This window comes from Stegodyphus dumicola, chromosome X2 (genome assembly GCF_044657685.1).
Source record: "Stegodyphus dumicola isolate Sdum_Otavi_A_Nest chromosome X2, ASM4465768v1".
Taxonomy (NCBI): Eukaryota; Metazoa; Arthropoda; class Arachnida; order Araneae; family Eresidae; genus Stegodyphus; species Stegodyphus dumicola.
Genome location: NC_140781.1, coordinates 127,259,888 through 127,281,679, shown reverse-complemented (window position 1 = coordinate 127,281,679; position 21,792 = coordinate 127,259,888). Strand labels below are relative to the sequence as shown.

General features: G+C 33.1%; 1 protein-coding gene across 3 annotated transcripts in view; it reads right to left on the bottom strand.

The window, feature by feature from the left end:
* Window positions 1–21,792, bottom strand: part of Ehbp1 (Eps15 homology domain containing protein-binding protein 1) — a 255,700-nt gene that overhangs the window by 31,649 nt on the left and 202,259 nt on the right. For all 3 annotated transcript variants that reach the window (XM_085809696.1, XM_085809695.1, XM_085809697.1), the window contains one exon: window positions 21,230–21,344. In XM_085809696.1, the coding sequence (XP_085665822.1) occupies window positions 21,230–21,344 (115 nt within the window). The remainder of the gene's footprint in view (window positions 1–21,229; window positions 21,345–21,792) is intronic.

Sequence of the window (21,792 nt, the reverse complement as noted above, 5' to 3'; positions counted from 1 at the left end):
TGTTACACTAAGCATGCTCATACAATTGATGAAATTACTACCCCTATTCATTTGCAGCAGAAAGTTTAATAAATTAAAAATTACCGAAGTTGCTTGGTGGCAGGTGCCCCAGTTATCCAGCATTATACTACAGTGTACAAATTAATTGAGACAAAGCGATTTTTCACATGATTAAGTTGGTTTCCAGCTGACGCCAGCAGGTCCCTAAAAGCAGTTTTATCTTCCTTAATGTCGACGGGATGCCTGTTTTCGACTACTTAGAACTGGTTAAAACAATAAATTAAGATTATTGCACAATTTTTCAGCTTCTTCTGAGAGAAGATGAAGTTACTTTTACATACTTTTTAAATACGATTTACATTCGATCATTTTAGTATATTAAAAATATACATAGCACCTAGAAAGAAAGCAAGGACTATAACACTTAACAGTTACAAAGAAAAATTGCTTTTGCGGGTGGTGTTGGAAAATCGAACGTTTCTCGAATCTGAGGAGACATGGTGAAACTGGATCATTTTCTCCACAAAGAAAGGCAGATGTGGAAGGAAAAGGAAAGCAGCTTTAAAATCTGATCTATTCCTATTCTGAAATATCATTATTAATTCAACAAAAACCAGCAAAGATCTTAAAAAGATCTATTGTTTATTGGTATTGATAGTGACCCTTCAAATGTGCGGCGTATGCTTCTTCTTGCTGGTTGGAACTTCGCAGGCTAGAAAAAATAAAGGAAAAATGATTGCGGTAGGCTAACAAATACAGATCTTGAACCATAAATAACTAGAAAAATGGCATTTTCAGCGATGGGATTCATTTATTTGTTCACAGTTAAATATCTAACGTCGTTAGATGAAGCAAGGGTGAACCAATAAGATTTCAGCTTTCCAACAAACAGTAAAATACCCTCAAAAACCAGTGTACTTTTTTTTTTTTTTTTCCCCCCACTGCAGATGGCAGTGGACGTTTCGTTGCTGTTGACGGAATAATGAATGACGGAATAATGAAGTATATAGAAATTTTATACCATAGATAATGTTATTCTAGAAACCTTTTGCAGGGACATTTCAACATGTCTTGGCACCATGCCAATATTCAAGTTTGCTAAAATTACTGGCGTGGAAATTCACCAGAATTAAATCCGATCAAAAACTTGTCGCACGTTCTCAAGGAATATTTTAGCAGAATGGATTATACCACGAAAGAGCGCATGATTAAGAAAGTTATAAAAACATGGTTCCATTATAGAAAAGTAACAAGTATCTGCACAAGATTAGTCAAGCCAATGGCTAAATGCATTCTAAAGGTCATTCCTGCTAAAGAAGGGCATACTATTTCGTATTCATTTTGTTCTTATCATTGTATACGAAGGTATGTACACAAATTATAAAAAAAAAAAATCGCTTTGTCCTTGTAAACTTGCACACTGCAGGTATTTACAGAAGATCAACCTTCATTTCCACATAATAGTTACAGAGCATGTATATGAGGGGTTTCCTCGAACGATTAGAACGCAGCTAAATGACTGGAATTTAAGAAATAAACCAAAAAAGTTAGGGTTTTAAAATAACATTTTTCCATAGCCAAATTACTCAGTGGGAGGATTCTCATACGATGAAAAGTAAACAAGGTGTAATTAATTTAAACCCCTGGCTAACATAAATAATAAGTTTCCAAATTCACGTAATCCAAAAAATTTCCCAAATAAAAAAAAATAATAAATTTAAAAAAAAAAAAAAAAAAAGGAGGGGGAAGGAAAAATAATAATGACAACAAGGAGGAAGTTCAAAATCATGGGTTTCTATTTCCTACTTTAAGAAAGATGCAATTCAAAATTCGTTATTTAACAAAACTCAATATTCGTATCGCCACTGGAATGACGATTACGCACTTTCTTTTGGAAAGGCGTGAAAATTACTTAAGCCTTTTTATTTCGATAATTTTTTCCAAGATTTTGATAATTCTTAGCAACATTTAATTTAATAACAAATGACTTACTAATAGCAGTTCCCTCCTTCAAAGAAGTTCTAATTCGAAAAGCATTCTCAGGCATGTAAATGACTCAACGTTAAAAAAATGTCAATCACAAGCCATACGCAAAATTTTTGCTTAAAAGGAAAAAATTGTAAGTTAAAACTTACAATTCACTGCAAATAGCTGTTTCTCAAAATTATTTATTTAGTGTATATATACATGAATGTGTGTCTTGATTATTGGAAAATCCTTAATTTCGATTACGAAGACAAAATCTTTTTATGAATATATCGAATAACTTAACGAATATTACTACGTTGGAACTTAAAACATGATTTAAAATCGCTCCTTTTAAGGAAAAATAGCCACTGGCTTAAATAATAAACAAAAAGTAGCTGATGTGCTATAAGTTAACACTATGAAATTTATATCGCTTAAAACTTTTCATCTTATAATGTAAAGTGAAAACGTAAAAAGTAATTAATATTATTTTTATTTATTTGGTAAAGACTATTTATTCATACTGAACTGACTAATCAGGTAGACAGAAAGGAACAAAACAGAAGCTAAGCAAAACGCATCCGATACAAACAGTCTGTATTTCCTCAGACACTTCAAGCAGATCTAAGAACTGCTTCAAGTTTGTATTCCTAAGCGATGAATTACAATTTCAATGACTGTTCAATTTCAAATGATACTTTGCATACCTTGAATCGCTTTTTATCGATGAGATTTCAAATAACGTTTATCTCGGTAGACATTGTGATATAGAAGTATAAGAAAATCGAATGTCCTATACGGATTTCTTTCAAATACTGATAAAGTTTGCTTATCTCAAGGGTTAATCTTCCTCTCGTGTGGTTTGGTCATGGAGGTAAGAAAGGAAGGAGTGGCCAACCGGCACTAGAAGTGAAGCACTGCTTCGACGCTTCGGTCACTAGATGAGGTGTTCTTTGTTTACATTCCGAAGCTCGCTTGACAGTGTTCTGATAGTATTTCGACACACGACAGTTTCATACAAATCGAAAAAGGGACACTTTCGCATGAAAGAAAAATTCATAGTGTGATGGATAATAGCAATTTGTATAGTTTAGTGACATTTACGCAAAAATCACATCTTGGTTATTTTTCGATAACTAACAACAGCGATTTTGATTCTGAATTTGTTTCATAAAATTCTAAGCTGTGAACTACAAAAATATAGATTTTAACAAAAATGTTATGCTTAAAGAATGAAAAATACCTTACGGTACCTTTAAAATTGTATACGTCTTTGGATACCCTTGATAGAGTATTCTCTACTTTTATTTTATGTTTCAAACGACAAAATGTTTCAAATAAAATTTTTTTCACATATATATATTATTGTAACATGTCCCTTTTAAATTTTTTTAGAGGAGAGGCTTTACTCCTGCTCATTTTAAACTCATCGTTTAAATTTTATATATCTGAAAAATAATCACTTTGGGCTCTCACGTTTTACTTATTTGGGTTAATTAAAATAAAATTACCATCAAATGCCGCAATCCGTCATTCAAATTATATTCATATATATTTTTTGTGTAAAACTTTCAGGTGTATGCTAAATTAGTGTAAATTACTTTACTCGAAAAATATAGTGAATGCACAGAAATTAAAGATTTGCACATGCCGGAAATGAAAAATAGGAAATATGTATGGGTATTTATGCATGTGCTTGCAAAAAGCATGTACCTGCCTTTAACAAAATACATAAATATTCATTAAATTATTTATAAATGGATTTGAAATGAAGAATTTATTCATTTATCACAGTAACTGAGAAAGTTACTGTGAAGAAATCTAATTATTAAATGTATCTAATTTATAATGATTATAAATGTTATATAAATATATAATAACCTTAATATTGAATTGTAAACATAAATTGAAATCCTGTTGACAAATACGTTATAAAACTATTTAAGCAAGAATTTCTCGTACTGGAAAGCAATCTGTTAAAAGGTACTGTAAAGCAAATGCTATGACATGCGCACTTAAGAAAGTAATAAAGAGTTTTGGAATATGTATTGTTGAAATTAAGGGTAAAAAAATCTGATAAGTATAATTAAAAGAATTATTCCCCTTACATTTTATAATAACTCAGTTACAAGTTTTAAGTAATACTTAAAAAAAATCTTATTTTATTCCCTTTCAGAAATGTTCAGAGAAAGTTAAGTACTATTTAAAGTATTTTGCTAATTTCTAATAATTCTCTAATTTACAATAAACCGAATAGAGCATTAATTATAAATTGACTTATATTTTTCGATTTAAAAGATGCCTCAGAAGCCAAAAAATCATGTCATATTTAAGAAAGTATTTTAGGAAGAAGCTCTATAAATAGAAAAGAAATAATGCATAATTTTAATATCAATAATACAATAAACTTTGATCTTAAATTTTGTACCTTAACCGAATAAAATCGAATTACCTTAAATTTTTTTTTCTAATTAACGAAAACTTGTGAAAATATTTCATTCAAATTAAACCATTTTGAGAAAACTGTTCTGTGAAAAGTATAGCATTTAATTCCGTTCAGAATGAAATGTTGTTTTCATATACTTAGGACTCTGATGTGTTGTAGAAAAAGCAAATATATACATTTATATGAATATTCAACGATGTAATTACAAAATATTTACATCCGATCGCGCCAAAACCCCTTGAACTCAATGGTAAATGACCCAATGTTTTGGTCACCACGTAGGGATCGCCAGTGCTTCAGAGCAGGCTACGGGAGAAACCTGTTTAGGGCTACTCCATCTTACTTCCTACCTCCATGGGTTTGGTAGAAGGAGAGAGGAGTGGGAGACTCTCGGACTCGTCGTCTCGCGTAATGGCAAACCGCACATTGAGTTGATCACTGCTAAACGAATTTCGCTTATTGCGCATGCCTAAAAGACAATGTGGCGCAGTTACGACTTTGGCACAATTTTAAAAGCAGATAAATACGGTATATGGTTTACATTGTGTTATCTTGTACGTAAACAGTTCGAGGTTTTAAAACGTGTCAGGTTGTAAGCTGCTTCATTACTTGGAGTGTAAATGTTGATTGTAAACCACCCAAATCTTCTTTTAAAAAGAATTACAAAACAGAAAACATTACAAGATATTAGCTGATTATACTTCTGAGGAATAAAAACAATTGATTATTTAGCATACGTTCCATTCATATATACTTTAACGAATTAAGGATTAAATCTAGTTTAAATTACTGAATTAAAGGTTAAGAAAATTATTGTAAGTAAATGAAATAGACTGTTGCAATTGTAAACAGTCGATAAGACCTACATTGACGAACAGGCTTGTGTAGGGTTGCTTATACTTAGTCGCCAGTATTTTCTCCCACGCCAGAGGTACACCATTTGAGAATGCGCATAAGCGAAATTCGTTAACATTGATCAACTCAATGTGCGGTTTGCCATTAAGCCTCCGGGGTGCTCTCCATCAAAATTGGAGGCAGAACTGAGCTAAATCGCACTGTCATCTGTAAGGTGCTCTAGGCTGTTGCCAACTACAGACGTATCTTGCGCTCCTTGCCACGAGGAATTTCGTGGTTCTGATGTTACTGTCAGGCAAGTGAGCATAAGTAACAACATGGGTTAATCTTTTTGAACTACGAACACAAGGAAGCGACGATGGACGGCATATTGATACATTCATTCAAGAAGGATGTGTCTGCGTGGTAAGCATATCCACAAAATGAGTATACAATGAAGAAAATGACCGTCAGATTTAAAATAGTACATAAAACATTATTTGCGCAATAGTTTTAACTTTCTGTGAGCAAAATGAATTAAGTAAGAAAAATACACCTGCATATGAATTTTCTACGTAATTAGAAGAAACAGATAACAACAAAATATTACGGAGCACTAAAGTTCGTTTCTATTTTAGTAATTATGATTTAAAAGGAAATCAATAAGAACTCCAGTGAAGAAGCTTTGAGTTCTTATCTGAATTTATACCACCCTTCCTTTCTATTATAAACGAAAATGACTAACGAAGAACAGCAAAAGGAACATAGGAAACAAAGTAATAAAAAAAACCTTTATTATGGCTTTAAACACAGTTAAAAAAAATCAGTATTTCAAAGAATTCAATGGATTAAGATCATAAATAGTACTAAATGAACATATTAAATGAGAAACAAAATGTGATTCACAAATAAAAAAAGAAATTGCTTCACCGATTTACTGCTCACTATGTACCACACCACGATCCACAATAACGTACTGTTATGTCAATACCCATTTTAAACTTGAGACCAAACAATGAAATTTTTTACTGCCAAAATGTTAAATTATTAACAGAAAAAGCAACGTGAAGAAACAATTAAAAGAAAGAGTTTTTCATATGCACGAGTATAACAATAAGTGATTTTACAAATAGAAAAAAATATAAATTTTTAATATAAAACAGTTAACATACCATGAAAAACTGTACATATAAAGCATAAAAACTTCCCACACACTACTTCAATTAGAATTAATGCTATTAATAAATGAAAGCAAAAATGTTTAGCTATTAAATTTTACTGCCCAGTCACAGTCAGAAAACCACAACGTTTCCATAGCAGTCATTTCAATACGATCATGACTTTTTGTAAGGAACGGAATTCAAGTGCATGTTCCAGTGACCCGAAAGTTCTTAGCTCTTTTCCTCTTCCCTAGGAAGCTTTTCTTTTTGGTCACCATCAAATACGCCACTAGTGACCTCTGATCTTCAAGAGAAGTTGTGACGGACAGGCGGAGGTGTGAAAGTGTCCGGCGTTTAATTGATGACTTGATATTTTAATTAAGCAAACAGCAGGCGTGCGAGACAAAATTCTAAGGGGTCGTTAACAAATTAAATTAATTTTCCATCATGCTTTTAAAATGCGAAGAAGCGGTTTTCAATTTCCCTCCTTTCCACACCCATAATATTTAGTCGAACAAATTGACAGCAGATTTTGCTTTTTTAAAATGCACTAAAAACAATCTTTTGAACATTATTACGTAAAAGGTGGCAGCACAGTAATTAAAGCCATCGTTTTATTAGAATTTACGCTCTTGATCTCCCTCACCTAAAATATTTTACATTATTCTTAAACTCAGTGATGATCTGAAGGGGAAAAAATAAGCACTTGAAATGCGGTACTATTTCATTTAAGAATATGAATCTTCGGTACAGGACAAGTTAGTTTAAAGTCACGGGCCAAATATTCAAACACCTAAAAGGTCTGGTTTATTAACGTAGACGTTTGGTTTGGTTTGGTTTGGTTTATTAGATTACGGCAAAGCACTAGAGGGCTATCTGCCTAAGAGGAGGGATGCCTTCGTGGAGAACTTTCTAAGGGAAACTGGCTCGTATACACGTTACACATGGGGAAAACCACGAAAACACCCATGCAGCCAGCCCGTTCGCGGGATTCGAACCTCGGACCGAACTACCAGTGTTCAGCGACTTTACCGCTCGGCCGCTGGTGGGCTATTAACGTAGACGAAAATTAAAAATTAACAGAACTCGGCTAAGTTATGATACTTAAATACGACATAAAACTGAAGATAGACAAAGTTCGTAGTTATAGAGAAAAAAGTCGCTTTTAGAATATTTTCACTTTTACTTAGATTTTTTAGTCGTTCTACTGCATTGCATTACATTCTGAATATGACTTAATGCAGACTTATTAAGCTCTACAGATGAGGACGACTGAGCTGACAAGCACAAATCAATTAGAAAGCCCGAAAACATGAAAAAAGGTAATACAGTGATAATGTATTTACACAAGGAACAGGCTGACAACTAGAAATATATGTAAGCAATGAAATGGAAAATATTTATCCGAAGATTCTTACTCAGAAAGATTTATCCAAAGTTAAATCTTTTTGACTAAGAAAATATACATTTTTTGGTAAAAATCCCTAAAATATAAATTGATTTTCATAAAAGTTTCAGATACATAACAAGATTTTTCTATTTTGATTCTATAAAGTCAACCCATTCTTTTTCTTTTGTTTGCCAAGTCTACTTAAAAGCTTTCAGCGCATTAAAAAAACAATTCAAATCTGATGATGAATGGAAAAAGGCTGTGAAAATAACTTTAAGAAAGCATGTTTATATAAAACTGCATAAAAGCAGTTTCATTCATTATGAAGTGGAAATAAAATCTGGTTAATAGTCATGTGTATAAGTACAATTTCTTTTTAGTATTTCATCTGAAAACAGCTCATTATATGTACTGGGATTTTACAGCTGGAACATTTTTGCACACAGAAGCATCCTTGTAGAAAATGTTACAGCTCACAATTTTTCGAGAAGCAGATCACGGAACATTTTATTAATGTTAATGCTAATATAGTTCAAGAAAATATCAGCTAAATACATGATGACTTTAGTAATCAGATTTTAAAACAGATAGGAAAAATTAAACAAATTTAGCACCCAAAATTTGTGTTAGAAGATGAAATAATCTGCTAAGATATTCTATTTTAAGATGTATATATTTTTTCTAAATTAGTTATACAACGAAAAGCTTTTAGAAATGCTGAAAATAATTCCCGACCTAAATTCATTCAAAATTATTTACTTAAGTTTGGAATGAATATTGTCTAATTAACATGTTGAGAGCCACGCGAATTTAAAAGAAATTCTCGTCAGGCCACGTGCGCTGCTTAGAAGTGCGCAGCAAAGCCAAGCGCACTTCTAAGATCGTTTTTTAGTAATTAAAAAAACCACGGCATAAAATCCCCTCCCCCCCCAAAAAACTGTAAAAGTCTCTACAGTGCGAAGGTATTGTGAATTACGCTATGAAGAAAATGCGGCGTAATTTGACAGATAAATGGCCAGAAAATTGTCTAAACAAGGTTCCACCTTTTTGTGATACCTGTGAAGGATAACCGCTTTTATGTTTACCGTGTTTCAATAAAATCATCGTATTTATCGCTGTCAGTCACCAGCGACTGTCATGGCCTGAACGGAAAGTTCAGTGTCAGTTACCGGTGACTGACGTGGCACTCAACGTGTTAAGTATGTTAATTAGTCACTTAAGTAAAGCATTCAAGGTCAGTCTGCCATGAGAAAAATTCCCATTCGTAAGATGACTTTCTAAACGGAACTATTCTGAATCTACTGTTGTGTAATACACAAGGAAATACGAAATTAGCCCCTTTCGCTCGAAATCGAACCAACGGTTCTAAACCTTCTTGGCTATTAGTTTGGTCTACGAAACAAAAACAAAACACATCCACAAGAGTAATCATAGTATAGCAAACTTCGCTTTGTATTTCATCAAGTCTCATTACTAAGGTTTCACATTACATGTGCTTTTTGAAACATCCCAGAGAGCCTGAGTTCTTAAACGCAATTTTTAGAAGGCATTCAGATGAGTTTATTTTAATAAGTTACTATGCCTTAACGTTCATGAGGTACAATCAAATCCAAATTTAGCAACTATAAAAAGACAAACGAAAATTATCATTACATCTGGAATGCCTTCTAAATTAAGTTTTAAACACATATTAGAAAATGAAGTTTTTATTCATATTTACCATCTGTCACGCAAAATCAATTAATAATAAATTCCTCCCTTTTTCTTCAGCATGGTTCTAATTAGTTTAACAATTTAAAGCAATATTGGCCAACGCATTATGAAGAATATGTAGAGTTCCGTTTGCTTCAAAGGTGGTTTCCATATGCATTTTAGTCACTCAGTCTTCTATTCCGGAAACAGACGTTTCTCATCTACTCTCTGTTAATGCAAATTTTTCCAAAGTTTGTGACTCAAGAATTTTACCATACGAATATTTATTAGTCTGTGTAACCACGCCTGTTTCGCCCACTTTATTTATTTGAAAAGATAAAAAAATTTTCAGGGAAAATCTTAAAGCAGCAAAACGGGAAGAAAATATCATATTTATGAGTTAAGAAAATATTAATTGTAATAAAAGGCTAATAAAGGAATAATCTGAACCTGGTTTTCATCTCAGGAATATTTAAAAACATATGTTAGACTGAAGATATCGGTTACTATTAAATTGGAGATGAATTTCATATCAAGTTGAATTTCAACAATATAATCGCAAAACAAGGAATACAAGTTGCTACAAAAATAATGGCTTAATGTATAGGACAGCCCACCAGCGGCCGAGTGGTAAAGTCGTTAACACTTAATAGTTCGGTCGGGAGTTCGAATCCCGGCGCACGGACTGGCGTTTTCGCAATGTGCGACGTGGATATGAGCCAGTTTTCCTTAAAACGTCCTCTACAGGGCATCCCGTTGGCAGATATCCACTGTGTGCGGTGCCGTAATCAATATTTATGTATATTAGAACAGTTTTAAGATTATCTCCTAGATAAAGAAAAGAAAATACGAAACAAAATAAAAAGTGAACTTTAAAATTAAAATAAATATAATAAAAAGTGAATGCCAGTAGGATTTGTTCTTGATTAGTATTTTGAATCAGTTTGGGCTCAATATCCACCTTGGTATTTTACAAATGGTTCTTGCACATTAAGACGACGAAACACATTTGCTTCTATTAATTTATTGTCAATTGATCGGAAATTGGTTTGTTCCCTTTGAAAAGTCAATCAATTTCCGTTTAATAGTAATAATTAATTTATTTTTTCTTAACATTTTCGTTTTTTACCGTTTCCATTAATTTACTTTTAATTAAAAAAATTTTTATTTGCTATAGACAATACTAAAAAATTTATTTTACTATGCAAGCATTAAAGTTCCCTTTTTATTTAGTTTATAATTTCTTTTCTTTTCCTGGGAGATAATCTTAAAACTTTTCTAATAAATAACTTCTTGTTTTCGTACTTAGCAGCTTTAGCGCAAGCATCAGTCTTAAGTACAAAAAATTATCTAATTTAATTAGTTCTTTGTATAACTATATTAGTAAAAGGTCTTTACAAACACTACAATAAAGAATGTCACAAAAACAACAACTTTTCGTAAACACCAAGCACTGATTCAAATGTAATTCAGCTACTGCAGTGAGCCATATATTATATTGACAAAATACTATTGTTAATATAAATCTAAAGAGCGTTTTATTCTGAAATTTCCCTTTCTTTTCAGTTTTGCCAGATAATCACGCCGCCACTTTTGCGACATGAGACACATACAGTTAAGACTTTAGGAACTGATAAAGTAGACTATGGAGTAGACTTAAGAAGGTTTACAGAAGCGAGAATAACTAGAATCTATTACACAGCAGCAAAAAGAACAGTTAAGCCAAAGCAGCTGCAACAGATTGCCTGTGATAACTAGAGAAAGTAATGCAAAATCTTGTTTGTTCGCAAATAAATACTGCAAGGAAATTTCACTAACAAAAACAATCATATACTACAGTCTCAAATGAAATGAAAATATTTTCAAGGCTAAGCAATTTAACTAAACTAAATTGCTGACAACTAAAAAGAACATGCACAAAATGAAAGTTTTACATCCTAAGTGCAATTATAGCCACTAAAACTGTCAACAATCAAACACAGTCAAGTCCACCAGCGACAAAGCGAATGAGATTGCTGAAAATTGGTACTTCGACTTGGGTTCAAATTCCAACAAAGGAGCTGGCTGCGTGGGCGTTCCCTGCTTTTTTCCACGTGTAACAACTAGCAAAAGCCAGTTTTTTTTTCAGAAAGTCCTTCAGGAAAGCATTTCACTCCTTAGGCATACAGGTTTAGTATACTTTGGCACAATCGGACATAATTTACATTCTGTTACCAGGATTTTGTTAACTAATACAATCATTAGGTTATTTTCTGAGCAGGAAATCTTGAAACATGATATGCACCCTCACCAGAAATCTAAACTAAGAAACAGTTGCTGGCTAGAGGTGGGGATTACTACAAGGAACATGGGTTGTATGCCTTTTATTCCTTACTAATCAGCATCCACTAATAAACAACAAATGAGAAAGAAGGTGAGATAGCTTGGAAATTCAAAATGACGACAACTGATGATACGTCGCAGTTTTTAGTTAGGACGCCACTATACAGTAATTAGAAATTTGGCGTGCAAAAATCTTGAAAAATGAACTGCGCCCTTGCCAGCAGCCGTGCCCCGGATCTTCCAACTGATATACCATTGGTAGATGTGCTGACCGCTACACCACACAGAGGAATATCTATAAATGTGAAGAATATCTATAATTTTTTTTCATACCAAGAACAGAACTGTTTTGTGAAAGGGGGTGGGATAGGATACGGCTATTAATATCCAACACATTTTATTAATAATTTTAATTAATGAATTTTAAATTAATTTTAATAATTTTATTAATATTATATCACATTATACTAATCAAATTTTAAGGAACCGCTGAAAAAGTTTAATCTTACCGCCATGCTAACAAGCTCCTTTCCATTTTTATAAAATATTTTGTTTTAAAACGCTTTAATGTTTATCTCTAAAATTACAGACACATACTATTACCCGAAATGAACTATTACTACTGAACAACATCCGAAAATCTGCCGGTTTCGGTTTATATATATATATATATATATATATAGCAAAGCGCGCGAGGGCTATCTGCCTAAGGAAAGAGATGCCTTTCCAGAGGACTTTCAATAGGAAACTCGCTCGTATACACGTTACACGTGGGAAAAACCACAAAAACGCCCATGCAAGCAGCCCGTTTACTGGCATGCAAACCACGGATCAAACTACCAGTACTAGGGACTTTACCGCTCGGCTACTGGTGGGCCTGAAAAACTGCTAAAATTAGCTGTTTTTGATTTTGAAATTTAATTTTAAAAGTATATTCATCGAATCATTGCAGACATGCGATTTACACGACAGCACAAGGGTGATAATTTATTTTAGTTCATGAAAGGTTTCGAAATAATTACTGTTCTATATAGCTCAGCTCTAACCTGAATAAGAGCTATATGACTCAGCTCTAATCACAGTAAAAGGGCATCCAAATGAAATAATTCGTTTTTCTAGCAATCTGCTGCAAAGAAAAATAACAGAATGATAAGCATCAACTGAAAACCAGACTCGTAACTAAAATCATATTTCACAAGATAAAACGGAACTAAATTTGAGATCAATCCCTTTATCCCAGAAAATTCCTTACCATAACACTGACAACTCGATCAAGCGGAATGGGGATGGGAAAGCAAAGCGTGGGTGCGAGAACTGGGCTGCTAGTACCAAACATTGTAACGACATCCTTGTAAGAACTGCTTTGAAAGCGCTGCCATTCAACATCAACATCCGTCTTTCTCTTGTTATAGTGGATTTGAAATAACAGATATCAGCCATTTCAGAGCTAGGCGTAAATTTCAAAGGCTTATTATTCGAAGAATTAACAAGATAAATAATAAAGCGAAATGAAACAAATCCTTTGGAGAAACAAAATTTATCACGAAAAAGTTTTCTTTACACGATCATACGAAAAATAGAAAATAATTTATAAATATAGAGGGAGAAAACCTACGCAAGCAAAAACTTCAGAAGATACACAAATTCATAAGCTGATCCGAATGGCGCTATCACTTCGTAAATCAATAATTATCCATTATTATAAATGAAATTAAATTATAATTTAAAGAATTCAAATTTTTAACTTTGCAGTTTTCACGAGGACACTTTTAAAACAGTTACAATTCTCACATTAAAAATATGGCCAATACCTATATTACAAGAGTGATACTAACAACCTTTAACAAACTTCAACAGAAATAGCTAATATTGTTTTTTTAAAGGAAACACATAATTCAGTGTAAGTGTGAGAAATCGTGATTATTTTAATATTTTTTCTTTAAAAGAGGTGTGAACAATATTCTCAGATCAATTAAATTCTAAAATAGTATGTTTTCATCGATTCAAGATAGTAAATTAAACCTAATAAACCAGGCAAACGCTTAAATGTGACTAAACAAAACCTTAAATGTGAGGAGTAAAAGGTATATAAATATTGCTGAGTGCATAGTAGCATCTATTTAGTAGTAATACGAATTCTAAAGAATAATGATATAGATAATGGCATATTTAACCATTTCATCGAAAAACTCACCCATTTTTTTTTTCGATTAGCGAAAAAAATTATACGCGCATAAAGCATATGGGTACATGAAATATTTTAGTAGAATGAAGATTAAAAAATATGAAAAAAGCATGGAAGCTGAAATTTCGTACAGAATCACGTTTTAAACACCTTTGAATCTGATTTCAGCGTTTTAACAAGACTGTATGCAGGTATAAAAGTTTACCTTTTTCCCTAATTGTCGCAAATAAATTTGACACCTAGAAAACGAAACAACTGATGAAACAAATAATTGAAAATTTTTAATGGAACTGCAACAAATTACCAGAAGCTTTATAACTCGCAAGCGACAATGCAATCGCTGATTCCCATTTCATCACAGTTATCTTAAAACCAGAGACCAGCAAGCCTAAACCATGAATTTGAGTATCTGGCTCTTATGGAAATGTATTATACTGATGAGTCAAAACATTATGACCATCTCCACATTTTTCAATGAACTCGTCTGGATGACATGGAGGGCAAGTGATTAAGTGGAAATGGTATTTAACAGCTGCTGGAGAAGGTAAGGTATTATTCTTCTGATATTTGTCTCATCTAGAGAATATGAACACAACTGCGGATCAGCTGCACCCTTACATGGCGTTTGTTTCCCAACTGGAAATGGAACCTTCCAGCAGGACAATGCTCTATGTCACATAGCTCAAATTGTGTTGGAGTGCTTCGAGAAGCATAAAGATGAATTTCAATTAATGTTCAGGCCACCTAACTCGCCACCTAACTTAACCTGATAGAGGACATTTGGGATGTAATGGAACGGCAACTCAGAGTTCAAACACTACCAGATCGGAATATCTCGACTTTGCGCGACCGCTGCTTAGACATTTGGTACAACCTCTCTCCAGTTATCTACCAAGAACCTGTGGCATCTATGCCAAGGCGAGTTGCAGATGTTCTTAGGCCAAAGGTCGCGCAATACGTTATTGAGTAGGTGGTCATAATGTTTTCGCTCTTTAGTGTATACACATTTGCTGTTTTTCATTGTTTTACACTATGAATAGAAAATAATTTTACTTTTGTTTATTTGCATAATGTGAATCCCGGCGTTCTTTAGACAAGGTTCTTAAATATGAGCTACAAATGCCTGACAAAAGACTAGGTTTTATGAATAATAATTGGCAGATTCATATGAGCCATCACTGGTCATTAGACAGTGAAAGTAATATCATTACTGGCATCTTGTTTCGGCAGTATGAGACAGCCCATTTCCATTAAAATTTTGATTCAGAGCAGTTTGGGAAGTAGAATATGACAATCTCCTACTCCTCTTTTTTTTACAAGGAACTCCTCAAGAAAACTTCCTGACCAATACGTTTTACATGCTCCTACTTCACAAAAATGGTACTTTCAAGAGCATTCTTGTCTCACAAAGGACTTTTAATTCGGAATCTTCTATGTAAAAGCAGCCAACACTGGCCACCCGTTTTTGGATACTAATAGTTTCCTCCAAAGTATGAGCTAAAATTTCAAAAGCTTGTATGGTATTTTGAAAAGCGATTCATTTCGATACTCCATTAATTTGGTATTTAAACATGCAAAAATTTTCTTTCATATTTAAAATACATAAAGAATGCTTTACTGACTGAAATTTTTGGTCCACAAGAATCGTACAAAAATTCAATTTTATACTTACATAGATTTTTTATCTCCAGCGCTCATGCTGTTTCATAAAATTCTCCACCTTATTTAAAAAAAATTATACATATCCAGGATAAATATTTAAAGAAACAAAGCCGGTAGCGACACCTGTATTTAAGACATGAATGTAAAATAAAGGAAGCACTCATCCCAAATCAATCAACCACACACGTGTAATTAATTTTTAACAGCAATACTGCATTGCTTGTTCGTTAAAAGCTGAAAAAGAGGTCTTTCAGAGAAACAGCTGCTACGCTTGACTAAAGTAATACGCTGAATGAAGCTCACCGATATAACAATACAATTGCACTCAACCAGCTGACGTAAATATGTCTCCATAATGGCCTCACCTTATGCTTTTCCCAGGGTAGTAACATTTTGTTCACAAGGCGGAAGTAATACAAACCGAGAGATCAGTTTAATGGAAAGTAAGCGTATACTCTTTATTTTGATATAAATTGCTGCATTTAAAATAGATAAATGCATCTGACAAATTTTCAGCAGCAACAGAAAAAGTTATTTCGTTTCCCGGGGGGGGGGGAGAATCACACAAATCAAGGTTTTTCACACGGAATTCACAACTATAATAAATATTGTTTGCGCACGGTAATTTGAACACAGTAAAGAGAAAGTCTAGAATGCATTCATTTTATTAGAATACGGAGAACACTAAGTAATAGCCATGCAAAATCTGGGATGCGCAGGATGTTCTTCGATGATTACATGAATTTTTTTGCAGAAACAGTTGTCATCTATTGCACGTCATCTTCAAGCTATAAATCTATCTCTTCCTTGGCACGGACAAATGTAATGGCATCCTACACAGTTAACAGCAATGATTAAATCTCAAATATTCATTATTTCTTCTCAATATCTCTTTCAAAATTTCGCGTCTTTTCTAGACATTAGACTCGTATGTACAGTATCACAAAATTATAACTACTTCAGGAGCAGTAAATCTGCATATATATATACCCGTAAAAAGCAACAATATTTATATATATATATTCTCTTAAGACGCAGTTTTCTAAATAAACTCTTAAGACAACAACAAACTAACGAATTGAGAGGTTTTCATGCCGCTTATAGAAGCTTTTTAAATGCGCGAGAATTTTCTGGTATTTTCTCGAAATCCAAAAGATATATTTATTTATTAAATGTTAAATGCACGTGCTCTTGTATTTTTAATTTTCCGGCTTAGCTTGCTCATAATATTCGTCACGCGCTGCACTGCACGGGGAATAAAACAATTTAGTTTATAATTCTACTAACATTAGCTATTTAAATATCAAATCCGTAACCTTATATATAGGTTAGGTTTAAACAATTTCTTCTCCAGGTAAGGAATTACCAAATGGAGTAGATTAAAATTTAATGAATCTTCAAATACCTAAACTGAAAACTATACAAAATAAAATTAAAAAAAAATTATGAATCTACTCTGTTTAATGCTTCAAACAGAACTTGTCAAAGGAAAAGTGTTTTGAAGCCTTAAACCAAGTTGATTAACGAGTACCGAATACATGTTTTGTTCCACTGAACCATTTGAGACTCAGAACTGCTTTATTAGAATATAACTCTCTATATACATGAGAGCTAAATTAATAAAGTGGTCAATAGTGCATTTTACAAAAATTACGAATGAACTCTGAAATTAAAAATTAGTGCCTAGTGCAGCTAAATTTTATAAATGAATCTTAAAAATTTAGGATTAAAAAAATATATATTTATTATTATTATTATTTTGTTTCTTTTTACAGTGCGTTTCTGAAAATAAGGATAGGTTGCCTTCAAGTATTCTTGCGGCTTTTTCTAGGTATTTCAATCCTAACTTTTTAATATATATGTATACAAATGAAAATTTAGCGCAAGATAATCGCCTAGATGGGATAATTGAACAAGGAGCACATTTTTGGATAATTAGTTCTTTTCAATGAACTGCCATAGAGCGTACGAAGGTGATTAAAATGAAAACCTTAATTATTTATTAAAAGGCAAATGAGGAAATACATTACAATTGCGCACCATCGTTTTTCGTCGTAGTCCGCAAGACATGCAACGTGCTTATTCCTGCGCTTCGTAAGTGCAAGGATATCTTGAGAGAAGAATTCATTAGGTTGTGACTGTAGCCACTCGTGCACGGCAGTCTTCCTCGCTCCGGAAATCCTTGCCTCTCAAAGTTTTTTTGAGCCGTTCGAACACGTAAAATTCACGGCGGATGAGATCTGGTGAATACAATGGTCATGACCAGTCAAATTTTATATCCTGGATTGTTGCAATCGTTAACCAAGCAATATGATCTTGGGCATTATCATGCAATACATCTGGAGCCCTCGTCTATTTCTGATTTCAGAGCGAAGATGATTTTGATGCAGATCATTGTTACTGCTTTTTTTTTTTTTTTTTTTTTTTTTTTTGTACTAGTCACTGTTACTCATTTTTCATGTAAAACTCCAAAATTATCCCCATTTGCATCCAAATATCAGTTATGGCGCCTTATTTACTCGATCTCTTTGTTCAGTTTGGTGACTGAGCACTTAGGCTTCATCCCCTGCAACAATTCTTCCCAGAAATTTATCACCTTGGACCTGAAATCAAAGCAAAAGTTCTTTACAGGCATCGACGCGATGGTCTGTAAATTCAGCAATTATGTAACGTGGCATTTATTTCCTCGACACTTTACTGAATAGCAGCATATCATGGTCAATACTTGCTGAACCGGCACTAATATCCAAAACGTGGGTTTGAATTTTAATTGGTTTAACACCTTCGGAAAAGATGTCATAGATCGCTGCTCTAACACAGTGCGTGTTGACAATGAGGCAGCCATATTTGCACTGCATCTACTTCCTTCTTCATTGCTGCTGTATCATCATGTCACCTGTTGAACATTTTTTTGAACCACAAAGATAACTCCTGAAAACTTCAAAAATCAATCGAATAGTTTTCGGAACTTGCACTTTTAAAGATTTCAGTTGAGTCAGCCATAGAGAAACTTATTTATATTGAAGCAAACACCAGAAGCCAAGCATACCCGTTTGGTATACATTTATTTTCTTTTGTTAGTTTCGGTCTAAATTACACAAATAAATAAACACTATATTGGTTCTCAGTGCAAAATATTCCGCCACATTTCTTCAAATATATATTTTGAGCTTACGTTTTCAAAATTAATTTTAATTGCAAACTTAATAATACATAACTTTAAAGACAATTTTACACAGAATTTGAAACTTTTCACCGTTTCGAACTAAAATAATTTGAAACAGCAATTTTAATAGTTATTAAAGAAAATGTAGCTCATAAAAAGGATAATTAACCAATAAAGAATCGAGACTGCTATTTCAATCTACTATAGCTCCCGCTCCTACGTTAGAGTTCGGCCTAAAGAATGAATATTGCTTTAAATTGACGTTGTTACTTCTGTGCTGCAATTTTGAATTTCATTTATGTTAACTTATTTATGTTTTAAAGAATGTCCCTTGTAACCAAAACAGTTATGTATGCTGAAATTGTTATTTTGCATAATGACGGATCAGCTTGCCGTCAAATTGCGTGAAATGAAGTTTTCATCATTCGACAGTTAGTAAAATCATTAATAACTTCAGTTTAACCGAAAGTTTCGAAGATTGGCACAGAAAGAAAAGGACAATGAAAAGTACGACAAAACGGTCGAAGTCTTATTCGTTTGTCTTTAAAAGATCATTTTTATAGTAGTGAAAATTTGAGGCACAAAAGACAGATAAGATGATTAGTTCATGTTTCCAGGTGAACTGTAAATCGGAGCCAATGAAAATGGCTTAAAAACCCATAATCTTCAGGAGAAACCATTTCTTAATGAAAACTAGAGGCTTAAACGACTACAATGGGCAAGTGATCACGCACGACGGATTGTGATTCGATGGTGTAAAGTTAAATGGAGTGATGAAGCAACACTTTGTTTTAAAGCAATAAAGGGGTCACATTTCTAATGAGAGATTTAAATCATATTCCTCTACACAAACTGAAAAGCAGTCTACTTGCAGTTCTGATAGGAGACTGCATTTAAGCACGTGAAGTGTGTCCACTTCACGTGGCAGGAAGAAAAATCAGGGCGGTCCAGTACATTAATGTGCTTGAAAGAAAACGTTTCCCTCAGCTATTATTGTTTAAATGTTTCAAAACAATGTTTATATCTTTCAGGGTGATAATATACTATGCCATCCAACATGAACTGAGGGTTTTCTAAATCATTTCGAAAACTGCAGTGGCCTGGCCAATCTCTAGATTTCAATCCAATTTAATTGACATGATTTTTGGATTTTGGATGATATTTGAATACCGAAACATAAAGTCAGTTTAAAGAATCCAAGCAACAAAACAGAATCAAATGAAGCTATAACTTCATGCTGGTATGATCTAATTCCAATGAATGACCTTGACAAATCTGTCAGCAGTACACCCAAGCAATGTAAGTTAATAATTAAAAACAAACTTTTCCAATTAAATGTTAATAATCTGTACAACTTGAAACATACTTCAAATATACTGATTAATGCAAAATGTCTAATATTTTGGTAACTTTAGCACATTACTTATAATACATTACTTATAGTTTACAAGAGAAAATGCGTTTATATTAGCTTTACAGATTTGAAACTCGTTTACATTAGTTCTTTCCATTTTATTGTGCATAATATTTAAAATAATGCTGTTATTTTCAGTCTTTAAAGCTTTTTTTCTAACTCAATATAGAATTGCTATTAAACTGATATATTATTTATTAACGTTAGCATTTAAACTGATTTTTAAATTTTCGTTAGACGCCCAAAATGAATGTTTTTATGAAGTGTTCCAGAGCTTTACACGACGTCGTAATTCAAAGTTAAAGGATACTAGCAATCTTCGTACATTATATAGAAATAACGAAAATAGATGCTTATTACTGAATACAGAACGCAGATAAGCAAAAGGAAGATGAATTTCCATCGGAATTTTTGACCGTATAATGTATAACAGTCCTCTTCGCATACATTAATGTTTCACTTACACTTGCTCTCACTTTCATCTGGGGGGGGGGAGAAATGTAAACGTTTTTAACACTTTAGAAGTCAGAATTACATGGCATAAAAACTTAAATTAGATTTCTCTTATGTTTTCATGCTTTATATCAGTTTTTTAACTGCTACATAAATCAGCTTTACGGCCTTAACTGTCACACAGATCAATTTTACTAATCTCGATAAAATTTAGAAATATAATTTTTAACATGCAGTTTAAGACCATTTTCAATATTCTTTTCCCGCGGGAAAAATGTCCAATTTTGGATTTAAAAGGAAGCTACATATCGCATTTATGTACTTAGTTCTAAGAACCAACTTTGAATAAATTAGAAGTAAAATACTTTTTCAGCAAACTTTATTTAAATTTGCGACAACATCAGCGTATTTTTATAAAAAGAAGTGACAACAATGTACTTAAATGATATGTTCCCTCGATTTATCATCTCGATCTGATCATCATATCTGTGAAGAGCAGAGATTCCAATCATATTAAGATAATAAAATTCAACTTACGCTTGCTCTTGCGTATGCAAATCCTGAACAAGTTCATCTCTCTTGTTTACAATAACCACAAGTTCTTCCAGCAGGCGCTGCTCTCGGGCTTTATCCACTTCTGTTTTTTGCCAGTCTGCAATAATCAAAGAGAAAAAAGTCAAGAGAAAGATTTTTAACACATCAACAACGCATAACACAAATCGAATGAAATATCCAGGGCTGATAGTGCGCGCGACACCGTATTATGCCCATTAAAATATACGGTAACAGAACACTAGGGCGAGAAAAGAAATCAAATGAGAGCTTCAGTGTCGAATTATTTCACGAAATCTTTCGGTATAACAACAGCTAAAAAGGATGGAAAAAGCGATGCAGCCTGAAAAAATAAATATAGTTTGAAACTAATTGGCTACTCTGCTAAGTTGCTAACAAGCAGTAATGCATTATTTGCGAAAAGCTCAAATGGTGAATTGCCGCTCTTTAACTTCTATTAGTGCCAGCGAAGGAGACAACAGAAAGAAAGAAAACGGGCGCAATTATTCATTAAAAGCGAAACGCGCCTGAGAGTCAATATTCAGCAG